This window comes from Pelecanus crispus, chromosome 4 (genome assembly GCF_030463565.1).
Source record: "Pelecanus crispus isolate bPelCri1 chromosome 4, bPelCri1.pri, whole genome shotgun sequence".
In the NCBI taxonomy this organism is placed as follows: domain Eukaryota; kingdom Metazoa; phylum Chordata; class Aves; order Pelecaniformes; family Pelecanidae; genus Pelecanus; species Pelecanus crispus.
Window position 1 is genome coordinate 75,047,892 of NC_134646.1, and position 25,573 is coordinate 75,073,464.

Genomic DNA, 25,573 nt, shown 5'->3' on the forward strand with positions numbered 1-25,573 from the left:
GTTCAATGCTATGGTTTTTCCAATGCTGGGTCAGTTGAAACAGTGTGTTGTAGTGCATATATTAACCAGTTACTTTAACGAAATGCAAAAAGACATAGTGAAGTAGGAAGTGAGTACAAACATTCAAGGCAGTAAAAATGCAGAATACTGACACATGGCTGAAAAATGTACTTTTTGTAATGCTCTTTTAGTATCACACAAAACTAGCAACTCACTTTAAAACATTCTTTGTCAGCAACCATACTTCTGACCATATGAAATTATTAAATTTAATACAGTCTTTCAGCTGGAAGAGATATTAAGGTCTAACGCTCATATCAAACGCTTAGATTTTGTTAGCTTTGCTTGTTATTTACGATAGTTTCAAGGTACTGCACCAGTAGCACATAGGCTTTTTTTTTAAAATTGATTTGTATAGAAACATGCAAATAGTAATGCATGAGGGTTTTATATATTTGATTATAATCGGATGTATTATTGATAGAGCACACCAAGCTTTTTTTGTTACATTTTATGCTGAACTGTTCCATTTCCACACCTACCAATTGCCATCAGAGTTCTCATGGCTTACTGTGTAAAGCCAGAAAGTGGAGAAAGTAAGAATGTCTTTACTTAGGACATATATTAATGAAAATAATTCTTTTATAGATAGATATATCTATCTACATATAATTAAGATTACATGGTATTTTTAGCAGCATGAAATGTAAAAAAAAAGTTCTCCAAACACCCCAGACTAGTAGGAAAACACAGTTAACTGGCACAATACACTCTTAAACCAGTTTTGTATAAGGCTTCAGTTTTCCTGATGAATGGGACTAAATTTTTAAGTAGGTCTGTATACATTTTAGTCATTATAACTGTTTTATGTCACAATATATTCTTAATAAAATAAAAACTCTTGTGTTGTAATTAAAGATAGCTAGTTACCTTCTAGACAAATAAGACCTTTTAGAGAGTAGGCTGTGTCTAAAGTATAAGAAGTAGAATTAAGGTGCTTCCATATTTTTGCTTTCATTCTTAAAAAGTACCACACATAAACAATTGCAATAATTGCTTGCGGACATGCTTTTCTTTGGCTTTTACCATATTTTTAATAGCATGTGATCCCCCATTAGAGAATTTTATATTTGTTACTTACTTGATTTTGTAAAAATTGTGTTGTGAAACTTAATGGAACAAAATGTTGGATGCGTTTCCTTTGTCACAGCTACACTTTTTCTCTTCCTTTCATAATTTCCATTTGCATCAAGCAATAACTGCAAGCAACAATAAATTTAAAGCTAGATTTTTTGCACGTTGTAAACTGGGTAGGACCAGGAGTTACTGACAAAACCATCTGGTCATGCAAGATTAGCAAATTCTCTGTATTCCAACGTGTTGCCATCTAATCTGTCCTGTTTCCCCGACACATACTAACACAATGAAGCTGGACAATGGTTCAACAGCAAGTGCATGTGATAGTTCTGGCAAGACTATTTTTGTTTTGATTAAGCACATATTTTATCCGGGAGGGGCTAGAAAAGCAGGGCCTTTTTCTTCAGGTCATTCCGCTTCCAAAGTGCCAGACGATCAAATTCCTCAATGCTCATTTTGAAGACTTCCTGGAACTCTTCAGGGGACAAATGCCTCTTGAAAATGAAAATACAAAAGGTATCATTAAGCCTTTCTGTGCACAGGAATATTTCCGCCCTTCCTAAGTTTTAAAACACACCACAAAATAATGCATTAGGATTTGCATTTCAATTCCCAAATGGGTTCTGGAAAAGACCACATCAAAATGAAATGAGCTCAGAGTAGCTGGGAAATGAAATTATTGATGGCAGTAGTGACTTTTAAAAAGAAATAATCTTTTCAATATAGTTCCAACTGAGCAGAAGCTACGGTCTTCGGCAAAAAGATGTGTTTATACACAGTGCTTGATGACAGAGCACGCTGAGACAAATGCAAGCTATTCCAGGACTTTAAAAAGATTGATAACAATGTAATTTCAGAGTTGGATTTGTTTTGCCTTGATCTTTAATGAGAGCAGTGGACACCACACTGGTCCACTAATAGCAGCCTTGTAACAAAGAAGAGAGCACACTGCTAAATTCTTAAATTCAAAATGTGCTTATCCGTGGGGATAAACTCATATCAGAAGTCCAAGCTGGATATAGGGTTTTTTTTAAATGCCGAGAACTATGCTTCTATTTCATGTTTTCATGATTCAATATAAAAAAAAAAAAAAAGGTAGATGAAGAGGGGAGAATACTGACATAAAGAATTGGAAGGAGTTAGGATAAGGAAAGTATAAACAGTTTGCCTAACAATTGCTAGTATACACACAGAAAAGGCAGAAAAGATAAACGTGTGAATTTCAGATGAATATCTTATGGGTCTTTTGATAATTGTGAACTAACTCTTGTTCAAGCATTTCAGTAGTATCAGTTATGGTTCTCTGTTTCCGATGTGTTAAGCACACACCGTCTGAAAGGGACAGATTCAGTGCAATAAGAATTACAAACTGCAATTTTTAAACATGGCCTCTCCTCTTCCACAAATATTTCCTTGAAACCTGGGACCAGCCCTGCAATCTAACCTTCTCCTTCCCAGCTGAGCTTTTGACTTGAAATTCCCCAGGTGCAGCTCTCCTTCCAGGCACGGCTGGGCAGCCTCGGTGCACCCAGCCACCTGCATCCAGAAGGGAAGTCCCCCAAAGCCGCCAAGCGCACGAAACGCTTGGACATGCCTCACCCAGCAAAATCAGGCTCATCACACGTTAGACAACTGCGTTATTTCAAGGGAAGGATATTGGCCCTTTCCTTTCATCTCACTGCCTCCTGGCTGCAGGACTTCCCAGGAGGTGAGAAAGCTGGGTTCAACGTCCTCATCATTTGGAGGAGGCTCAAAAACACCATCTAGTCCACATCACTCACTCTCAAGACGCATGCTGGCAAGCCAGCCAGGAGCTGTAATTTTAAAGGACATACAGTCCTCACAAATGTGAAATAACGCTGCCTGCAAATGCTGAGTGCAAGGTGCTGAAGGTAGAGGGGAGCACAGCACTCCCCAGAGGCAGGGGAACCACTGGGTCCTTTAGACTATGTTTTTCTCTGATAATTCAATTAAGCCAGGGTTGTCTATCATTTGAGTCAGGTCCCAGCATCGTCTGGAGGAGCGCTTGCTCCTATTAGCCAAAATTGTGGCACAGAGCATGCTAACATGCCCTGGTAATCCCACGATGGTTTACCTGACCAGGATAGACACAGCCCCATGGGCCTACCTTACAAAGCTATTTTTTGGACAAATTTGAAAGCAAAATTTTGCTTTCCACTTATTAACAATGCGTTTCTCTCTGTAATGTAAGTTACTCAAGGAAAATTAATGAAATTGTTTATAAGAAATCACTACCTTTACCTTGAATGGTCATTATGGGCCCTTGTGGTTTCTTAAAAAAGGACAGCCTTGGTTTTCTTCCCTTGAGATTCCACATATTCAGAACAACAGTGACTAAGAGTTTGGAACTGAGCCTTCATTTTTCATTTGACCAATGATAGCAACCCACCATAAGCACTATGCATAGCATGGAACAAACACGCCATGCATATTTGGCAAAGGAGATCCTGTTTTGCATGGAAATGAGCAACATCTGACAATGTATTTTAGAAACAATCTCTCACTGACAGAATTTAATTCTACTGGGTTTGGAAAGAAAAAGTAACTTCTCTCTGCATTGATTTTTTTTTCCCATATTTTCCTGGTAATCCAGTGGACAAATGCAAGCAAGCTTAACTTCAGCAATTTCTCACAGCAAGAAACATGTCTGTAAATTGTGGGATTGAAAAAGAAGTCTGGATGAGCAAAGCATATCATATTTTATTTTATCTTGCTTTCTAGATTGTGGATAAGACTTGAGATGTCCCCTCACTCAGGAGAAAGCAGTGACAAAACGTACTTCATACTCAAAGGGAAAATCAGAAAGCCTATACCCTGCAGGTAAACCCACTTTGCCAATCATCCAAAACCATAGTGAATGTCAAGCTTTAAAAGGAATGTTTTCACCTTTTTTTTTTCCCTTGGGGTAAATTACACCATTTTTTCCTAGAAGTGCTGTGGTCTCATCAGATCTGTTTCAATATTGAAGGTGAATGGAGAGAGAGTCAGCAAGCCCTACGTCAGGGTGTCAAATACTACACTTCCCCTCCTGACGAAGCTTGCCACCAATCTCAGTAAAAGCTCTGCAATTCCCCCTTTTCTCTCCAAGGCCGTACTTTGCCATTTATCATTTTGCTTCGTGCTCAGGCTTAGCAAGCTTTCGGTCTGCATGCATCTATCCAAGCCAGTATGAATTAGATATGCGCTCTGCTCCTCTGCTTGTATCTGGATGACATCACCTTCATTCCTTGCATGCACGCCTTTTCTAATTATACTGAAGTTTTGGTTTACACCAGCACCATTTTTTTGCCTCACAGAAGTTCTCAGCTGATGCTGCCTGGTCCAAAATGAGTTGAGAGTTTCCAGCCCAGAGATGCAGTAGCAGAGATTGAGATGGGGAAAGCACGAGCTCACTTATTTCCACCTCCCATTCCACTACGCAGTTTCTTTGCTTTTAATTCTCCACCACAAACTGTCCCTCATCTCAAGGACTAACAACCAGACTGCACTATTAGCAAAGTTTCTTACTCCATCAATGCATTATCCACATGCAAAATTAATTCTAGTAGAAGATCCCCTTTGGTCTGAACCATCTCTGAGGACACTAGTGTGTGCCCACTGTAGCATAATTCCCACTGTTTTTCCTGCATCTCAGAAACTTTTACCATCCCTTTCTTTTCATGGGCTCTAGCTTTGGGACCAACCCTAGGAGCAGCAATGATTACGGTTCTGTCTGCAAATTTTGGAATAAACCAAGATGTCATCAAACTGGCAAAGCTTCAGATAAAAGTAACAAAAGTAATCATGGGTTGCGGAGTTTGATTTATGAGGAAAGACTAAAAGGCCTAAGTATGTATAAGCTTAGCCAAATGATGACTAAGGGAAAATATGGTAAATGTCTACAAGTATTTGAAGGGTCTAAACACCATGGGAATAGGCCAGTGTGGGAAGTTTATGTTCATACTTTTCTTTGTATGTGTGATGTTAAATTTTGTCTGCACTGTTGTTGGGACTTTCCTAAACCTTATAGCTTTAAGACCTAGACCTCTTCCCAAAGGCAGAGAAAATGCACTACGAAGAAATCTTACATTGATTTATCTTTCTTCTCAGCTATTTGAATATTAATTTGTCTTAACTGAAGCGTTACCTTGTCTCATTAGTCAAACAAAAGAAGGGAAATTGAAAATTATGCATAGGGAATAGGGAGGATATTAATCTTGAGGTATGAGAGAAGATGTGCGTGTACAGCTACGCTTTACAAGGCCAAGAACATGATTTCTTGGGGTTTTTTTTAGGATTGGATCAGCTTAAAATATCCAGCTACGTTAACAGTGCATCATTGGGCCATTAAAGGAATGGCCAAACTTATTAGTAAAAGTAACATTCATTCCTTTTTTTTACTAGCGTTGGTCTTGTTTACATAGGAAGTCTGGGTGTTTTACAGTGTGCTAGTAACCAATTCTTAATTCCCTTTGTGACAATTTGGCCATATTCAGGCGGCTTAACTCAATCTACTTCTCTGCTCTACATCAACGGCAAAGCTGGGCACGTTGCAGGCACTGAGGAGAGTACAGAGGACCAGGTTAAGGTCCCCTTCTGCCCACACTCTGAATTGACTGTATTTACGTGAGCTCAGTTTGGAAGCTGCATAGTGATGTTAACATCATGCTACCTGAGAACTTGCTAAAAGATAAGGTAAACAGTTTAAAGAGGGTTCTTCACTAAAAAAGACTGCTATACTGGAGCTTACAGCATCAGAACATCAGCATTTTGGATATATTTAAGTGTGAAATTGCCACACTAGAAAGGACTACTGCACTGTATTACTTTGATAAAATTGTATTAATCTGAGGCTCGTAAAGCCACTAGTGCTCAATCTTTTGTTCTGGATAGCATTTTGAGTCAGCTTGCATGGGAAATCAGAAAAAGACAGTGAGACTCGAGTTCAGTAAAGTGCTGAGGATCCACCAGATGTGTTCATGGGTCACAGCAGTGGCTTTGTACGGAAGAGGAGAGTCATGTCTCCAGAAGCACAATCTCTCACCTGCACTGACAGAATTTTGGATTACAGACATGGGATCACAACCTTGGGATCCCACTTTGGGAAACCCAAAGGTGGCCTGCAGGGAACTGAATGCTGCTGCTGTAATTCCTCACTTGGATGTTACCTATAGGGCACAGCACTGTGTAAGATGGGTCACCACACCTTGCTGTAATTATGTGGCTAGCTCTCCTAAAACATACAAATGCACAATGGAAGAATTAAAATGCAAATGTTTCTTATTAAGATATACAGAACTAAGTAAGGGCTGAGCTAAAACCTCTCTACTGAAATGCAACCACTATAATGGAAAATCCTCATGCTCTACGAAACATGGTCATTAAAATGAGCAGTACGGATACGTGCTCATTTTCGAGTCTCTCAGAACAAAAGTAATTAATTGCACATTCAAATACTTGCTCCACAGTGTTATCTCAGAAAGAAGTGATGCTTTTCACTGTCAATTAATGAGGCTTGTCTCTATTTTTCTGTGGCCTGCTAAAAAGCCACTAATAATTCTAAATAGTTATAATATTCATTTAATTCAATGAGATTTCTTTTCCCCAAGAATAATTGTGCTTTTAATGAAATTCAGAGATCTTCAAAACTAACACTTAGGAACATGGAATTAGTGTGAATAAGTCACAGGAAGGGAAAATTGCAATTAACCTGCAGCTGTACTGCAGCAAGCTGTGACCAGGTCATGCTGCACAAGCATGTTTATTCTGGGTCAGTAATTGGATGGAAGTCCTCATGTGAAAACCTGCTGATGTAGGAAATTCAGAGGATATCACAGATATCATACTTCCTCATGAGTCAATACTGAACCAATGAACCGACGCAGGGGATGGCAGGATGTGATGAGTCGAAGACCAGAAAAATCAAAGTCCTAATTCCTAGAGGTCATTTAAAACCTTAGGTTTGTTTCTCTTTTGCTTTTTGTTACGTTATGTTCATAGGAAACAGCCAAGCATTACCTTGCCTTTGCTTGAATCCATAGTGAATTTTTCAGCTAGTCTCTCTGAAGCACTCTATTTTATAGAGTGTAATTTTAAGTCGTTGTCCAATTCATTTTTGTTCAGAGTCCTTGTAACACTTCCAACCTCTGATCCACAAAACCCAGAATTAGAAGGTACAGGATCTTTTCCAGAGTCTTCAAAATGCAAAATAGTCAAACTAAACTGGGATTTATTGCGAAAGGTTTATCCACAGGTAAGTTAGCATCATGTAAATAATCAGATCTTAGCTCTTCAGGGTAGTTAGTGCAGAGCTTTGCTGGTGGGACGTAGTCTTTCTTGTATTCATTAGGATGTTAAAAGTATCTCAACTGAATACATCTGGAACAACAATAGCCTCCTCCCTTCTCCAGTTTTTCTCCTCTCCCCCTCTCCCCCCACATTCCATTCTCCCATGCCTCTCAAAGTTAGCCCAAAAATTACTTTCAGAAGCCCAATCATAATTTTCTGGAAAATCTTCTCTTTTATATACTGAATTTCAAATCCTCATTTTGCTTTCACAAGGTTCACACTCTTCTCCCTTCTTTCTGTTGTACTGCTGGGGCTCAGCAGGCTTTTCAGAGGTTTCTTCTAAGCCTACTGCATGACTAATTACAAAGCTGTAATTAACCATGTGCCACATTCCCAAGGGAGTATTGAATGTTATGCTCATCTACGAAGTAATTAAGCTTCACGCTGAATAAATATTTCAAACTATTAAGTAATTATGTGATAGGGGAGGGGAAGTTAAGAAACATCATGAGTTGCCACCTAATGAACTTCAAAAGGTATTAAAAGATAACTAGAACAACTCCATTGATCAGGGAATGAGGCAGTAGGTGCTACAATTGTGGTTATGCTAGATGAGGGCTGTTAGTCACAGCACTTGTGCAACCGAGCCTTGGCGGGTGTAGATGCCCCTCTCTCCTCTGCTTCCACATAGCAGTATGAGTCCCAAAAAAGACTCCCAGAAAAGTTGTGTAACAGAAGCAGCAAGGAAAAGAGTCTGAAACCCTTCCCCATGCCAATGTCACCCCAAGCGTCTATACAAGGCTCCTGGGTCTGTGGATATATCTCGTTTAGTATCTCAGGGTATCATGAAATTTCACACAGAAGCTGCATTCCACTCAGCACTACTACTGTGGGGTACTTACAATCTAACCTCTTGTGACGTATCACAAGGCACACACAAAATATTCTGTAGCGGCATTGTACATTCAATATTTTGCCCAGCTGAGTCATCCATAAATATTCAAGAAGCTGAAAAGATACAAGTATTTCTCTCAGGGATATCAATATATTACCTACACAGCGGTACACATAGAACGTCTCTGAGGATAACCTATGCCATCATCCTGTCATTCAACCAAATGAGCTTTTTCATACTGACATTGACATAAGTAATTGCCTTCAGCAGACTGCTGATAAAAAATATTATATAATTAAGAAAACAATTCATAAATAAAACACAAACTATGACTCCATAATGAATTATGAAAATATATAGAAGATTTTAAGTTTCAAAAATTTCATTCGATTTAGGTACAAAATACCTTATTCTTAAAGCGGATTTTCCAGTTTCCCTTAGTTTGGGCTTTAGTGCATCTGTAATATGAATGCTCCACATCTAATCTCTGTTCACTCCCACAGCGTTTCCACTCTGCTAGGAATTAGCTTTCATACATATCACATCATTTCTAATGCATATTTTGATTTTATAATGGCTCCTTTCATAAGGGCTTTGAAAACTGATACAGACATCCAGCACTGATCACAACACAAGTATATGCCTAGAATAAGAAACACCACACAAACGTTTTTCAAGTTAAACAGTGTGAAGTTCCACTGAAGCCAGTGACCTGTACTTTTTCACTCCAGGTTATGAGCTTCATTGTGCAGTGAGCCTGTAACCTCAAATCCAGCCCCAAACTACACTTCCCTGTGTTAAAACAGACAGCATTCCAGCTTTGCTCTGATTTTCCCCATCTGAGCTCCAGAGGAGGTGGGACACAAAACAGTACTTGTATGAATGACATCTAGGATCTGGGGCTGTTATAAATTCAGGCTCAATTACTGGAAACCAGTCCTAAAATGGTTGCAGCCCAAATGGTTAGAACCCAGGGTGACTGCTGAATAAAAAATAGTGGAAAAAATGTCATCCCTAAAACAAATCCAGAGAAGCAGTTTCAGGAGGAAAAGCATATTTGAGTTAATGTGAGTGCTCTGTTCAAATAAGACCGCACCCATATTTAAATCTCTCATTTCTGTTTACAAGAGAACAAGGTAGCAGACGAAGGTTTGCTACTTGACATTCCAGAATACTTTTTTCTTAGCAATTGTTTCAGTGTATCCTTGTTAAACAAAGAAAGAACAGGCTCAAACAAAACTGGAGTAATTTACTTTCTACTGTATTTGATAGGTATGCATGAATAATGCTTTTAACTCTCTGACATTCAAAAGAAAAGGCTAAAGAAACTAAGACACATTAAGATAAGAAAATCAAATGAAAACACTGAAAGATAAAGATGGTTTCCAAATGGAAGACTCTAACTATGTTGGCTTTCAAAATTACCAGCCTGTGACCACAAAAGAAATCTTATACTCTGTGATAAAAGCAACTTTGGGAGAGAGAAAAAAAAAAAATCTATGCAGCTGGGCATGAACCATCAATCTGGATGTGCAAGCGCTGAATCACATTGCTATGACTGAATAACAGGCAAACAATATCCAATCTAAGATAAAAGTATCAAGTGCATGCTTTTAGGAGCCCAATGCCTAAATCGTAAAAGGTATTCAAGTATTTAAAAGAGGTATCAAGATTTTCAGAAGTGTCCATAAGCCAAACTTCCTTTGGAAAAAAAAAAAAAAACAGGCCCTGTGGAACACCACTGGGAAACCAGCAGGTAAGAAATGTGCAAATGTGTACCATCCAAAGGTGATGTCCCTGGAAACTCAGGAGTTAAGTTTCCAAAATAGGGAAGTTTGCTCCAGGACACTGATATTTAAGCCCCTGCATAGTAAAATGATCCTTTTGATAAAATGTGCCAAGATAGACCAAATGCTATTGCAAGAGCAAGCAAGAGCACTGAATATTCCTATTTTGGAATTATACTGTGTTAAGGTTTTGTATTCACAGAATACACCAACCTAAGCAAATTAGGGACTTATGGAGGTCTTCAAAGCAGGGCCAACTTTAAAATTAGACCGCATTCCTCAAGGCCATGTCCAGCTGAATTTTGCATGCCTCCAGGGATGGAGACTTCACAGCCTCTTGGGCAACCTGTTCCAGTGCACTATTCTCCCAGTGAGGAACTTGTCCCTTGTATCTAATTGCAATTTTCCTTCCTGCAACTTGTGACTGTTGCCTCTTGGCCTTCCAGTGCCTACTTCTGAGAAGAGTGTGTTTTCCTTTATAACCCCTTTACTGCAAAGGTGTGTTGCTGACTCATGTTCAGCTTGTTTTCCATTAGGACCCCCAGATCCTTTTCTGCAGAGCTGTTCCCCCCATATTGTGCTGTCGAATGGCCTAATTCTGTCACAAGTGCAGGAATCTGGATGTACCTTTGTTGCACTTCATGAGGTCCCTGTTGACCTATTCCTCTAGCCTGGCCAGGTCCCTCTGAACGGAGGCTCTGCTCACCAGAATGTCAACTGCTGTCCCCCCAGTTCGTGTCATGTGTAGATGTGGTGAGAGTGCAATTCCCCTACTTCACCCAGATTGTATAATCCAATCTTGTCCTAGTGCTTTGTTGTTCTGCAACATTATCTGAATTAACTTGTTCTTCACCATTTCCCTTTAGAATAGCTCACAGGAATGCTGCTCCGTTCATCTAACAGAATAAACAGCCCTGTGATAGAGAGAAACATCTAAAAAAAATTCTGGGCCAAATCCTTATCTAGTATAAATTCCTCAGATTTCTAATCAGCTTATACTAAATGAAGATCCAGGCTATTCATTCAAAATCTAGAGTGCCAGTAATGTATTTAAAAATCAGCAGGTCGTTTATTATAACTAGTTCTCAATGCTGGATGTATTAGTTCACTGTTGGCATAAACATCTCCTCGAGGAGCACAAGGAACTAGGCTACTTCTGCCTCACTGCTGAGTTAGAACAAGCAAACAAAAACATGCCGAGTGTTTCCATGCTTAGATATATGTGCTTTTGAAGAAAGAATTCCTGTTATTTGAATGCATTTATTACCAGTTGAGCCTTCCTAATCTCTAGATACCTCTTGGGCTTAGAAAAATACGCATTTTTACAAGAAAATATTTTTTATAATCCTTAAAATAAATTTCTTATGCAACAGCATAATCTAAAAAATACTCACAATGGGAGCAAAGTCAGGAAAACACTACCACCCATTAAAACCCCACCCTCCTGCAGTCTTTGACCATTAGCCGAGGCCATCATTGCAGCCTCCCTTAATTTGACCCAAGGAGCTAATACCATTTACTTGAGTTCATTTTTCATGACAGAAACACTCAATATAGGAGACTTCCCTTGGAAAAGGGAATCAGAGATAAACAACAGCGCCTTTTCCATGACATCTATGCCAGATCATTCAAAGTTCACAACAAACTCTATTCCACAAACAGGAGCCCACTTCAAGTCAACTTGCAAGAGGGCTGTTAAATAAATCTAGCTCATGCAGATTTAGTCACCTTATTGCTCCTAAGTAGACTAGGAAATCAGAAACATCATGTGTGAGATATTCTAATCATACTGGACACGGTAAGACCGCTTTCAGGTTTGATAGTTGATATCACAACTGGTAACACAAGTTGATAACACAACTGGTTTAGGTCTCCTTTCACTGATACCACCCATACCCTGCCCACAGCCATCACACCCAGGAGCCTGTCCTGATTTGCAGCAGTGAGAGCACGGTGAGGCTTCAGCCTGCAAAACTGATCAGAATAATGCTGGAATATTAGAACATGGATTTTTTCTTAAAAGATTTTCCTAGATAAATCACTCCCCAGTTTGGATAATCCATGGGCTTAGCAGTGCTATCACCTTCACCATTTCTGTAGGCATAATCCAGCCCTTTCACAAGTGACATTGGCTGTGCAGGATGAACACAGAAGATCAGCCGGCAACCAATTCTGCTCGGAGACAGCACTTGCCTCCTAGAGATCTGTGAGCATCGATTCATACCCTCTAGCGAATGTGACATGGAGGTCAAGAAAAGGTGAAATCTAGCTTAGTACCTGCTTCCACTATTCCCGGTGTTGCACCCAAAAGCTTGGAGATACCAAGATATGCTTAGTGGGTCTTCTACTAACAGATGGGGGGTGTGCATGTCCGTGTGTCTAATCCTGCTCTGTTCCTGTGCAAACCTATAAACCCACCTAGCGTTGGGCTCCTGGAGTCCTGGGTCTTGCCCAAGCCTGAAATCTGCTGAACACACAAGTCAGCAACTAAGTTACAATCTTCTTCTTCTGCCACAAGAGGACATAATGATAAACTGCTTTTCTATGCAAAGCTACTTATTTCCAGCAATTCTGTAATGCAGAAAGAAGGGACGGGGAGGAGGGGAAGAGGCCAGCAGGGAAGGCAACAGTTTTTGCCTGTCGCTCAACTCTGCATATGGTTTGAATGTGTAGATGAGCTGCTGCCTCTGTTTTTCCAGTAGTTATAATCCTATTAAAATGCTGCTAATTTAATTGTTTAAAAATCTACCAATCCCTAATAAATGTAAGATGGTCTACAAAGGAGTCCTTCCTGCAGACACACATGTTTAACATACTGCAGCAATCAGCAGGATCAGCCTGGTCCCCTTATCGCTTTTCTGGTTCAGGTTTGAAGCAGATCTTGTTTATTGTTCTTTTTTGCAAACCTCCGTGAGATCTTTGAAGTGGTCGGGCTCCTTGAGCCATCAGGCACTGGGCTGCACCTGGTGCGAGGCAGACTGAGCAACTCCAATGTTAAACAAACAGCGATCCCAGCTGAGGACAGTGTATGAGTTACGGATAATGGCAGCCAGGACAGGCATGATCCATCCAAAGCAAACTATATGTTGTCTTAAAAAAGCAACTTGGAGCTGCATTTGCTATTCAGACCAGTCTGATATGTTTAAACAAAGACTCTATTCTTTAATATACACACACTCACATATATATATATATATATGAAAGAATCCTTTATAGGATGTGTCCAGATGAGTATTCCTCCAACTCCCTGCTCCTTTTTCTGGACTCATCATGCTTTTTATTATTGCTATCATGACTTGCTATACCCCAGGCTTAAAACAGCACGTTTGAGGCTTTTTTTTCCTTACAATCAAATCAATACCACTTGCTGGGTAATCAAGCGACAAGCACACTGAAGTATTTAAGAACATAACACCATTTCCAAAATATACTACACGTGTAAGAATTTGGTAAATGGTTTAAAAAAAAATTGAACTTTAATGAGGAACTTTCTGCTACTTCATGGTTTTTCTTCTTTTGTTTTTCTTTAAGATTAAAGTTTCTTTCTTCTTTTCTTGTCACATTATCAAGTTAAAAATATCTCTTCGTCTTAATAGTAATTCACACAAAGATACATTAGTTTAATAATTTAGGTGAGTCTTTATTCGGTCCTGTCATTACGCAGTCAAAAAAATCAACCTCATGAATTTCACCTGAACATCAACTTCAGGATTTGGCCTTTGGAAACTAAGCTTTCCTTTACAATAAATTTTATCTACATATCCCCAGCTTATACTACTACTCTCTGAGAGAGGTGGAAGCTGCAGCAAATTGGTAACACAGTGATCATGGATAACACAGCAAAGGAGAGGCTGAGTAAGACAATGGACCAGAAACATAAGTCCATATATTTGCGAGACAAATGGAGCTTTTTTATAATACTCAAGATTATTCTAGGAGGGTGGTTTTTATAGGAATTAAAAAAACAAGTTTCCACCCGCCCCGTTCTGCCTTTCAATATCCTGTATAATTATCCAAAACTAATGGGTTTCATCAGCATCTTTGTAAAACACCATTTGGTCAGACATTCGCCAGGTTTTGGCTATTCTTTTTTAGTTAAATTGCTTACATGCTAGTGTTTTGAAATAAAACATAATATATAATGTTATTCCTCTCTTCTTTCATTGCTATTACTTGGGCACAGGAATATCTAAGATGGTAAACAAACAGGACAAAGACTTGCAAAACCATCAAGCAAATATCATTCCTACCTCCAGTCTGGTCCTGTCCACATCCTTAGGCAATTTCACACGAACTCGGTTTGTTACAATAAGTGTTTCATAAGGATAAATCTGTTAAAAAGACAAAAGCATATGAACTCTAGCCAAATCTGATTCTGATGTGTGGAAATGACAGTGTGGGGAACTTACTAATTTAAACGGTACATACTTGCATCCTGATTTGACAAATATTTCACTGGGACAAAAATTAATGAAATAAAATAAAAAAAGGAACATATGTAACCTTGCTAGGAAGTGCTGAATTTGATTGTTCTTCCAGGGTTGGAAAAGCCCTTCTTACCTTGTATTCTGCAAGAGAATGAGAACAGGTTCACAGTTTAGAATTTATAGGCTGCTTTTGGAGTCACCGTAACAAACATCTAGGTACATCAGCAATTTGTTGTGCTATTACATTTCTCCTAGGTTTTCAATAGTTGTTGGATAACTGCATGCATAATAAGCATTTGACCCCCATGCTCTGAGCGCCTATAACACTATTACCGAAGCAATAGTCCTCAAAATCAAAGGCTTATTACAGAAAATCCATCTCCTGATGCCATTGGGTTACACAGTGAGTATGCCTGGCAAAATTGGGAATTTCTTTTTACAGGAGGCTTTTGTTCAGAGTTAAGCCAGTCTGTCATCCAAAAGTCCTGCCCTTATTGTTCTTTACTGAAAATAGTTAAAATATACGGATTATTACAGGCATGTCAGTTTGGGAACATATATGAAAATCATTGAGTTAATACAATATTCCAAGATGCCAATATCCTGCACTTGGGCTGACTGCAGTGGGAATAACGATAGTGAAGAAAAGATGATTTGGGAATGTGGGGATGATGATTCCTGGATCTAACCTAGCACAAGAGTATTCTAATTAGGTCAGTATATGACTCTATATGATATGACTACCACAACGTCAACTATTCACACTGATGATTAAATGCAACCAGGATAGCCAGTATGTTTTCACAGACCTTTTTATGGTCTGAAATGAAATCACAGATAAGTCTACTTTCAAAATCTGTACTTTAAACTATTCAAACATAGAGACAAAGATTTTTATCAACACAGAGGCAAGAAGTGGATCATGATAGTAAGATTTTTAAAATGAGATTAAGTGTCTTGGAAACAAAATCCTACTCTTCCTCATGAGTAGATGCATGTTCCTAAATTGCTCAGCTCTTTTGAAAATTCCAACCCAAGTTCCATATTAAGTTCACAGTCCACTTAAACTGTAATAAAAAATTAATGCAAATAAATTCTGGTTTTTGAATTCTGCATATTTTAACGTCACTGTAGCACAAATAAGAAGCACAATTGATTTTTTTATTAAATACATCTTGAAGGAGTGATTATCTTAAATTTCTTCCTCTCTTTGATATGAGACCACCACCTACTAAGCAAAGAGAACCAGAGGCTGTTGCCACATACTGAGGATACTGGGGCTGACTCAACACGGTTGCACCACTTCAGTCAGGCCTTTATGTTTGGTCAGATAAAAAGAAGATTCTCTGAGATAAACATGATACTGATCTGGGTCTCTATCTAGTCATTATTACGTAAACTATGGGAAGATCTCAGAATAGTAACCCTTTATGGCAAGATGTTAATGAGCATCCTCAAAGGAAGAAAACATGAATTGGAGTGGAAATGATATGGCAATATACCTTTCATCCCCCAGCTTGCCTCCTGGTCCGTTTCGTATTGGCCCATATTTTCAGGCTGAAAGAGAAAGAAAGAAGCAATATAGTAGCAAAATACACTGCAAAATCACTCTGCACATTGTTGAGAGAAAAAAGAAAATGTGTTGGTACCACACAATCAAAATATAGATCCTTGTAAGAGAGAAAGAGAATAAAGTCTCATTCAAACTTGACCCAATTGCTCAAGGCAGGAGTCCGGAGTGCTCACAACACCCATGGATCTATGACTGCAGAGATGGAGGCGAGGATGGAGTGTCGAGTGAATGCCTGGGTCCTCGGAGGCACTGCAGGTGCAGTTTGCTGCCTACGCTGTGAACTCCCACAGACCAGCAAAAGCTGGAGCTCGAATGGCACTCACAGAGGCAACTGCAGTCTTGTATCAACTCACCGCACCCCTAAGCCCTTGGGACGTTTTTGAGCTCTGCCTCCTCACAGCTTTCAGTGAGGCAGAAAGGTGTCAGAAAGCCACCAACCACCCCCATTTGAAGACCTCGCAGCAAGGCTAGATTGAAATTGTCATGTGCCTTTCCCTGCAATGCAGACGTCTTACTGTCATCACAAATCACTTGTGCTGCACTGAAACTTGTCTCATTCTGCTTTCTGCTTCACACTGCTGATGCCACTAAGACCAGGGAGAACTGTGCGTATATGCCATCGCTTTGTTTGACCCACTGTCTTTTTCTTTTGCTGGCAAATGCTACGATGAAAAACATTACAGGAGATCACAAAAGCACTATTATATGAATTTTCTTCCCAAGTGTCACTTTTGCCTGCTAGGGTATCAACAGTGCACACAGCTACGCTCACAATAACCTGCAAGGCTCCTTATTGTTTGGTTTTGGTTTATTTTGTTATGCGGCACTGGGAGAGCTGATTAAAAATAACAAACCACAAAAGCTGGTATGAACCTGCAATCCAAACCAAGGATACCCATTCTGAGAAGAATTTTGGCCTGAAGGATTTGATCACGAGCAACCTTTTCAACTTTCCTAGTTTTCGGCTGTGAAGTTGGACCCTTTAGGCGGGGCAAATGCTGCCACCTGCTGCTTTCATAGTACATCGCATGGCTTCAGCCCACAAGCGCAGCCAACTGCACTGCTGATGGAGTTTGCTTTGGCCTCATCTGCGTGAAGCCTTTTGATGGCTTTGGTGCCTCACCAGTGCAGTGGCTGGGCGCAAGGTGGTCCCTCGCTTGCTTCGGGTTACTGGTAACAGTTATTCTGAAAAGTTAGAAAAAAGCTGTTGACAGGTTTATCTAGACCCTTTAAAATTCCTAAATCGTATTCGATCAAGTTGCAGTGCCAGTGGTTCTTTCAGAGAGGGATTCACACAGTCAGGTATTGAACCAACACAGCCACAATTAGTCTTGTAATATTAACTCAAAGCGATGGACATTTCAGTAGCTACTGAAAAGTTCATTTAGCTACTCTCTGACAGTTGCTTTCTTGTAGCTCCTTCCAATGACCTGCAGTTTGACTCATCACTGGGGAAGTTTAATCCTGCTCATGTACTTTGCAGCTTCCACATCTTCCTTTGGAGAAAGGAGGGCATTTGAATGAGGTCCTGTCCATGTAATTTAGACACAAATCAATCTTCAAAATATAAGTGCACGTGCCTATGTATTGCCAACTTATCACTATTAATCATAGTGGGTTTGTACCTAAAAATATAAGCCATGAACTGAGAACCCATAATGCTAGATGTCAGAAAGAGAGACCACAGTGGGAAAGATGCCTTTTTCCTAAAGACTTACAAAAATCACAAAAAAGGATTAGAAAAAGAATGCCTAGTCTGATCTGATCATAATTTTGTTAATGCATTTTGCTTTCCAGATTGCTGCCTGCCATTCTCTCTGTATTGCTCCCTCCCCGCCTTAGAAGTATGATGACTGTCTGTGTATATACATATATATATATAACACACACATGCATACTGGAAAAAAACAGAACAGATGGTTCAAGAAATGCAATGGATGTGGGCTGCTCCACCTTTGCTCTAAGGTCATTACTTGCCTAATTATAGGCCTAACCCTCTCTATCATTAATTCAAGCTACACTGTGATCTATTAATATGTGCAGCCTGTACATTTTGGACCTTTGTTTGTTTTGGGAGGAGACTCAAGATTCCTAATGCTCATGATGTGCACAATTAAAAGGAGAAGCCTCAGTCTGTCTTACTCTTGCAGACAAACTGCAACCCACATAGGGTATGAATCCATCAGACAGGGCTGGCCGCCAAAACACCTTTGAAGTGTTATTACTGTGTAGATTTTCAACTCGTTACTAAGCTGCCTATTTATGATACCCTGTTGCCTGGAGAATGCATTTAAATGTATACTTACCTGATGTAAGCCATTCTTTCCATAGCCAGGTAGAGAAGCAGATTTAGAATATGGAAATCCTGTAAAAGACATAACATACAGCTATATTTTTTGTAAATCCTTTACAGCCTACTAAAACACAGAATTAAAGAAAACATCCAGAAACAGCAATTACAAGATCAATATGTACATTCTATTAACGGGATGAAATATAACTGAGCAATGCTCATCTTTTCTCCATATTTAATGTACATGAACATGTGTTACAATGTCTATAAAGAGCATGCCAGGATGCAATCACCTTACCAGGCATGGCATGAAGAGAGTTGTAGGACTCACGTTACGGAAGCCTTATGCAGCTACATGATGCAAAGCAGATTTGAGAGCTTGCGAAATCCCTGCCCTCCAACTTGGTGTTAAACCATGACTTGAAAATGGGATTAAAGGTACCGTCATTTTAGAGTTACAACACTTCTGATCATGATGTATGTGGTCTGGTTTTGGTTTTGTTTCTTAAAAAAGAAGGGTTGGTATCCTACCACTTAAAAAAAGCCACAAAAAATTTTTTGCTTTCTTTAAAACTTCTTCTACTGCTTCAAGTGGAAAAAAGCATAAATGAAGATATGGCAATGGATAAAGTAAATCAGTGAGAATATAAACACTCAAGAGAAAGAAAGTTTTAAGATAGATAAAATTGGCAAAGTGGTGTTACCGTGAACAAACTGGATGTAATATGGTGATGAAACTGTGTGTGGTCACTGTGAAACAACTGAAGAGACTTACTTTTGATATTGAGAGTCTAACAAGAAGGTTTGGAAGTTCCTTTTGTCAGTGAAAGGACAAAAAGTGTTTCAGATTAGTTTTTGGTTAATAAAAATAATGCTGCATAGAAGTGACAAGCCGAATCAGTTTAAATTAATCAGAAGATGAACAAACATGTGTGTAATAAACATTCTTGATTCCAGTACAGGAAACTTTGGTAAATCGATGCAAAGAGTTACAGAAGTCAGTTAGCTCAAAGAACTGAATGTACAATGCTTCTTTCTGTCAGAAATGTTAGCAATCTGTGTCCAAAGGGGAATGCAGGAAGGGAATCCAGACCCCACTGGATTAATAAATACCCTAAGGAGATGATTAGGAATAAGCATACAGAAAGAAAAAACAAAAGATGGATCAGCAAAGACCTCACGATGTGCTGAGATAAAGTGAGAACTGCCAGAAGTCAAGCTGAGTTAAACACTGAAAATGATATTAAAACAAATAGCAAAGGGTTCTCCAGCTATCCAAATAAAAAGAGAACAAGCAAAGAAGAAATGGGATCACTGGGAGTTATGCTATGTCAGTACACAGCAGAGGTGAAAGGCAACCTAGGTAGGGCTCCAACACTGCAGTATTTTACCTCCATTTTTAGGAACGAAAGGTAGAGTACTGAGCAAGGAGGGAAAGCTAACAGAATAAGGGTATGCCAATGAATCACAGTCGTGATGGAAACATAATTCAAAGCACTTAATGTATTTAACCAGGGAGCGATAAGCTCACATCGAACTGCAAATCCAATACCATTGGAGAACAGCAACTATGGTTTTTATATTTAAGAGGGGAAAAAGAGAATGAGGAGCTACCAGTTTGCTTCCAACAGAAAACTTAAGGAAAGACTGAACAAAAACATTGAAGTAAACAGAAAATCAATTATATTCACATGGATTTTAACTGGTTTGACACGTTAAAGACACAGTGCCAGACATGCTTTGTAGTTTTCCTTGTTAAGAGAAATGATTTCCGCACAACATAAATTTTATTGGATCTCATCTAATGTGATATCATTACAGTGTTTGGTATTTGGCCGCCCATGGAATTAAATGCATATCTGGAGCAGATGGACTCAGAGGAATGATAGGGTCAGTAAGGAAATAATGAAGTGTAAGAAATGGGTAGTGAGAACTGAGCAGAGCTGATAGAGAAAAGTGTCAGCATGGACTGGTGTTGAGTTGAAATTGCCTCATGTTTTCACTATTAAACTTTGCTGTCTACACAAAGTTATAAAGCACTGACAATATAGAGGAAGATTGGGATATCACGAAGAACTGGGATAACCTTGAACATTAGTGTAATAGAAATGGGATAAAATTTAGTAATTCACAAGAAAAGTCATGCACTTGTGGACTAATAAATACCCCAAACTTCTACTGTTTAAGCTGAGAGCTCATAATTTGGAAATGATGGGGAAGGAGACAGGCTTAGGTACACAGCTCAATCACAAGATGACTTTGAGTTGCTAATGTAAGTGTAAAAAAAAGCAGAAGTTGGAAATGTCTGTCCTGATACATATAAAATATGGAAATAATAGTATTTTCAGGCAGTGACAGGAGATCCTGGAGGAATCCTTTGTGATGTTCTTGTTCATCAGTGTTCAAGTGGGTTAAATTAACTCCAGTAGACCAGTGGCCTTCAGGATAACTGGGGCAATGAAAGCTCATCGCAGGAAAGGCGGCTTGAAAAACTTGATTTACTTAAGCTAGTAAAATGAAGATGATCTATAAAAGGAAGAGATGTTTTAGAAACATAATCAACCAGCATCTGAGGAGTGTATAAACTACACGCAGAACTTTTGTTTTCAGCCCCGCAGGGGGTTTCCACGTCCAATACAGGGATGTAGTGATGAATACTGAATTACATGGATCACTTAGCTATTCCAGTTTGGAAACTAGAAACTTATCATTGCCTGTGATCTGAATGGTAGTGACACTGGAGGGCAAAGCGTATAATACCTGTGAGATAGAATGAATGTATCTGCAACAAAACTATCATCTCTGCTCCTGCCTGGAAAAAGATGCTGGTGTTGAACATCAGTGCGGAGTTCAATTTCTTGCCCTCTTGGCTACAGCGAAGATGGGTGAGACAGTTTTGTTCTATCGCCAAATACTACTTACTCAGTTACCAAGGTAAAATGCACTAAGGTAAAGACCAGTTTGAAATCAAACACAATTCACTTTAGGAGATAGCAGCTGAGGAGCTGCCTCCCAGGCTGCCTGGGCTGAGCCACATCCGCAGGCACAAGCGACATCGTGTGGCTGGCTGGAAAAAATCCAAGAGGCAAATAAAGCCGAAATAGCCCGAAACAAGCTAGCAAGACCCACTGACTCCAGTGGGAACTGTATTTCACTTAGCTTCTGTTTCCCATGAACTGTGTTACAAAGTTAAACACACTTACTTTGCTTCTCTTTTTTTTAAAATAAAGGAAAAGTATAACACTAAAAGCCAACAACCACATACTGATTATTACCACATCCAACTGCAGTTGTACCGTTACAGTACATTTTCTGGAGTAACTGGCCAAGATAAAGCAATCTTCCTCTCTAATTAGGCACTATCTGAGCATCAGCTACTCTCTGCATCGATACAGCTCCTGCTTTTTCCAGGATGACATTCACTCTAACCTGGATATTCTGAGGTTGCCTCTCAGCACATCAGGGACACATGAACACCTTGCTAGATGTCTGCTTTCCTAAATATGTGACACTTGAAATCATGAATTATGGTAAATTATTAACTATTAAACATCTACATTTACAGAAACAAGACAAATTTACACAGGTAGATATAAGGAGATGCAAGCTCCTCTCTAGATACCTGCTAATTACACAAGCCTCATACTGATGTGCTTTGTTGTTAGATGTATTTGTCTGGGCATATAGCTAACATAATGCGGCTAAGTATCTTCCAGAGCAGAAAAACCCTTCTCTGGTTTGCTCAAAGGCTGGACAGATGAACACAGGGCTGTTTGCACAGTATGTCTGTACACATCACCAGAGATTTGCAGTCTGATGCCTGCTAACTTCCTCCACTCTGCATGTAACCACTTGGCACCAAACCTATACCCAAAAAGTTTATTTTCTCTGATACTCACTGACTATGCCACAGAGATAGGGCTGATGTCAGAATTCTCAACCCTAAGTGCAAGAGGCAGAGAAGCTACTCTTCCATGGCCAACAGACATGTGACAGACTATAAATTAAAAATTATAATTATAAAAATTATAAGTATAAATTAAAAGACCTTATCGCTCTCTACAACTACCTGAAAGGAGGTTGTAGTGAGGTGGGTGTTGGGCTCTTCTCCCATGTAGTTAGCGATAGGACGAGAGGAAATGGGCTCAAGCTGCACCAGGGGAGGTTTAAGTTGGAAATTAGGAAAAATTTCTTTACGGAAAGGGTGGTCAAGAATTGGAACAGGCTGCCCAGAGAGGTGGTGGAGTCACCATCCCTGGAAGTGTTAAAAAAACGGGTAGATGTGGCACTTTGGGACATGGTTTAGTCTAGTCTACCCTTGATTGGCTTAGAGTAGACTTGGTAGTGTAGGTTAGTGGTTGGACTGGATGATCTTAAAGGTCTTTTCCAACCTAAACAATTCTATGATTCTATAAATATTCAGAACTAAATAAGGAAACACTGAATAGAGAACGAGTTACTTAGGATGTCCATGGGTAACAGTCAGGTGGCTAAATAAAATCATAAAGAAAGGAAAAAAAAGAAGTTTAAATGTCAGGAAAAGAAAACTTCCTCAGTGTCATTTCTGTGTAGCTGCTAATTGGGTAACAGGGGCAGCTTTCACAAGGGACAGAGAAACACTGACAAAAAGCAATGGAAAATGAACTATGCAACCTATATTGCATTGGCACGGAGATGATTTTGACCCTGACAGAGTGGGAACCATCTTTTGCATGTCTAGTTTTAGTGGCTCCACATTCCCAATAAAAAAAAAAAAAAGAAATGCTGATATAGATGAGTGACAGGTATAAAAATATATTCTCATGAAAAAAACTGACACGGTATGTTGTTCCTGTGTGACACAGTTCTTGGTGTGCTACATACTTCTCCCTACTTAAAATTTGCATGCAAGGACTAGGACAAGAGGAAATGGGCTTAAGCTGCGTCAGGGGAGGTTTAGGTTGGAAATTAGGAAAAATTTCTTTACGGAAAGGGTGGTCAAGAATTGGAACAGGCTGCCCAGAGAGGTGGTGGAGTCACCATCCCTGGAAGTGTTAAAAAAACGGGTAGATGTGGCACTTTGGGACATGGTTTAGTCTAGTCTACCCTTGATTGGCTTAGAGTAGACTTGGTAGTGTGGGTTAATGGTTGGACTGGATGATCTTAAAGGTCTTTTCCAACCTAAATGATTCTATGATTCTATGACTATTCTCTCAATACATATGTTGAAAAGCATCAGGTCAGCTCCAGAAAGAAGCTTCCAAACTTACCTGACGTGAGCATTACAATGACAGATTTGGATGTTCATTTCTGGGCAATGACTTATAGACATTAGGTGAGTGAGGTGGTCAGACTTGCTTTCCCCTGCACAGGGAATCCTACAATACACCTTGTGCACATGTATGAGATGTCTGGTGAGAATTAAGGAATCAAATCCCTTCAAGGGACCAGCGAGACTGATTATCCAAAATAACTTTTCTTCTTTATCTTGTTCCAGCCTTGTGACAGACTTTGTAGCATCTGTTTTTCCTCTTCCTCGCATAGCTAAGCCATAATTTCCTTAATATAAGTTGATGGAGCCAGCTATCACATTACCAAAATGCCCACAAGACTGACATCCTAGCCCTGCTGCCAGACATGCCTCACATTGGATGCATTCTTTTGGAAAACTGCTTCCCCAACTTGTTTACCCCAGATGACCTGCTACTGCTGTATGGTGTAAAGTGGAGGAGGCAGGGAGAGGAATGGCCCAGTTATCTGTTAAAATTCATTTAACATATTTTTTTTTCATTTATGTAATCTAAAAGTAAAATTCAGACCCCATTCTGATGACCATTTCCTTCACCTCCTGGCGTGCTGAAACGTGGAGTAAGAAACGTGTAGAACATGTTTTTGATACTGACAGCTAGCATGGGCTTATGGTCTTCAGAGCAGTATTAATAACAAAACTACGTCATTATTCCACCTGGAAGATTTCTGTGAACTTATAGGCATAACTATGAGCAATAACAAAAAATGCCTATTCTAAGTTAATCTTTGGAGCAAAGTGTTCTTTATGCTTATCATGATACAGAAGAAATGGCTATACCAATATTCAAAATACATAGTCTGTATCAAGGAGTACTTAGCACAAGTCAAAAATCTGCCTGATACTACCATCCTGTCTATTGAAAATAGACAGCATTTAATAAATGGGCATGTTGATGCATTAATGAGGGGCAGGTTTTTGTGGCAAGGAACCTCTGCTCTCCAAAGAGACAATACAGTTTCTTTATACAAGCAATGCTGCTTCTTTCACTAATATGAAACTATAAATAATTTCACTGTTGAAGTCTGAAGGCACTGAACGCTTACAAGCCATAGCAAAACAGACAAATAGGTGTAATTACGATAGAGAAATGAAGCATAAAGCCAACTAGAGAGCTGTGTGGATGAGGCTGCAGCAGGGCCACCTTCTGTTGCCACATTCCTACTCGACAGCGCCAGCGGGCCAGGGGATGCAGTACTCACGGGAGTAGCCGGCAGTCGTGCCCTCCTGCGCCCTTGGGAAGTTTTCTCTGTCGGTTCCAGCAGTAAGAGACAGGGACCGCGTGTCTGAATCTGGGGAATTAGTTCTGGTGTCCACATCCCCTTTCAGAATAAGCCAACTGGTCTTTAGCTGGAGAGAGTAAAAGCCTGTTACTAGATTCAGGATTTAACGTCTGCATGCAGTTCTACTTCACCTGTCTAGGAAGTCTTGTGAACTGACTGTATGTTTATGCTCATTGCAACTTGTACCATTCTTTATCAAATTATAAAAGTTGACTACATCATGACTTAGACATCACAGCCACCAAAAACTTTTAACTTTCAGCTAGGCTGAGGATAGTTTCTCTTTTAAAGAAGCTGCCCACTGCGCCCCAATTTAGAAGATGCACCATGTCATTTTCTTATAATTAAACTGCCATTAACATTTTTCATGTATGTTAATATGCACCCTAAGTAAAAGTCTGCAGACTCAGCTGACTCACAAATGTACATATTGAGACTGAGTGAAAATCCATGAGCTTATTGCTCTTAATCTCAATATGCCTATTTCTTTCTTTCTGTAGGTTCTAAAACCTCTGGGTGAGAGATTAAGCTTTTCTATATCTTCCTGGGAAGCCCTAAAAGTAGTAATGATTATTTCAGTTATATGAAAGAATACCTTTATGT

The 25,573-nt window shown here is 39.5% G+C and overlaps 1 protein-coding gene across 1 annotated transcript in view; it reads right to left on the reverse strand.

Moving 5' to 3' along the window:
- Positions 1-1,517: 1,517 nt before the first annotated feature.
- ABLIM2 (actin binding LIM protein family member 2) overlaps positions 1,518-25,573 on the reverse strand; it is a 104,617-nt gene continuing 80,561 nt past the window's right edge. The window contains exons 16-21 of the mRNA XM_075709871.1: positions 24,890-25,037; positions 18,414-18,472; positions 16,037-16,091; positions 14,611-14,675; positions 14,358-14,438; positions 1,518-1,631 (exon numbers count right to left, since the gene is read on the reverse strand). Of these exons, the coding sequence (XP_075565986.1) occupies positions 1,518-1,631; positions 14,358-14,438; positions 14,611-14,675; positions 16,037-16,091; positions 18,414-18,472; positions 24,890-25,037 (522 nt within the window). The remainder of the gene's footprint in view (positions 1,632-14,357; positions 14,439-14,610; positions 14,676-16,036; positions 16,092-18,413; positions 18,473-24,889; positions 25,038-25,573) is intronic.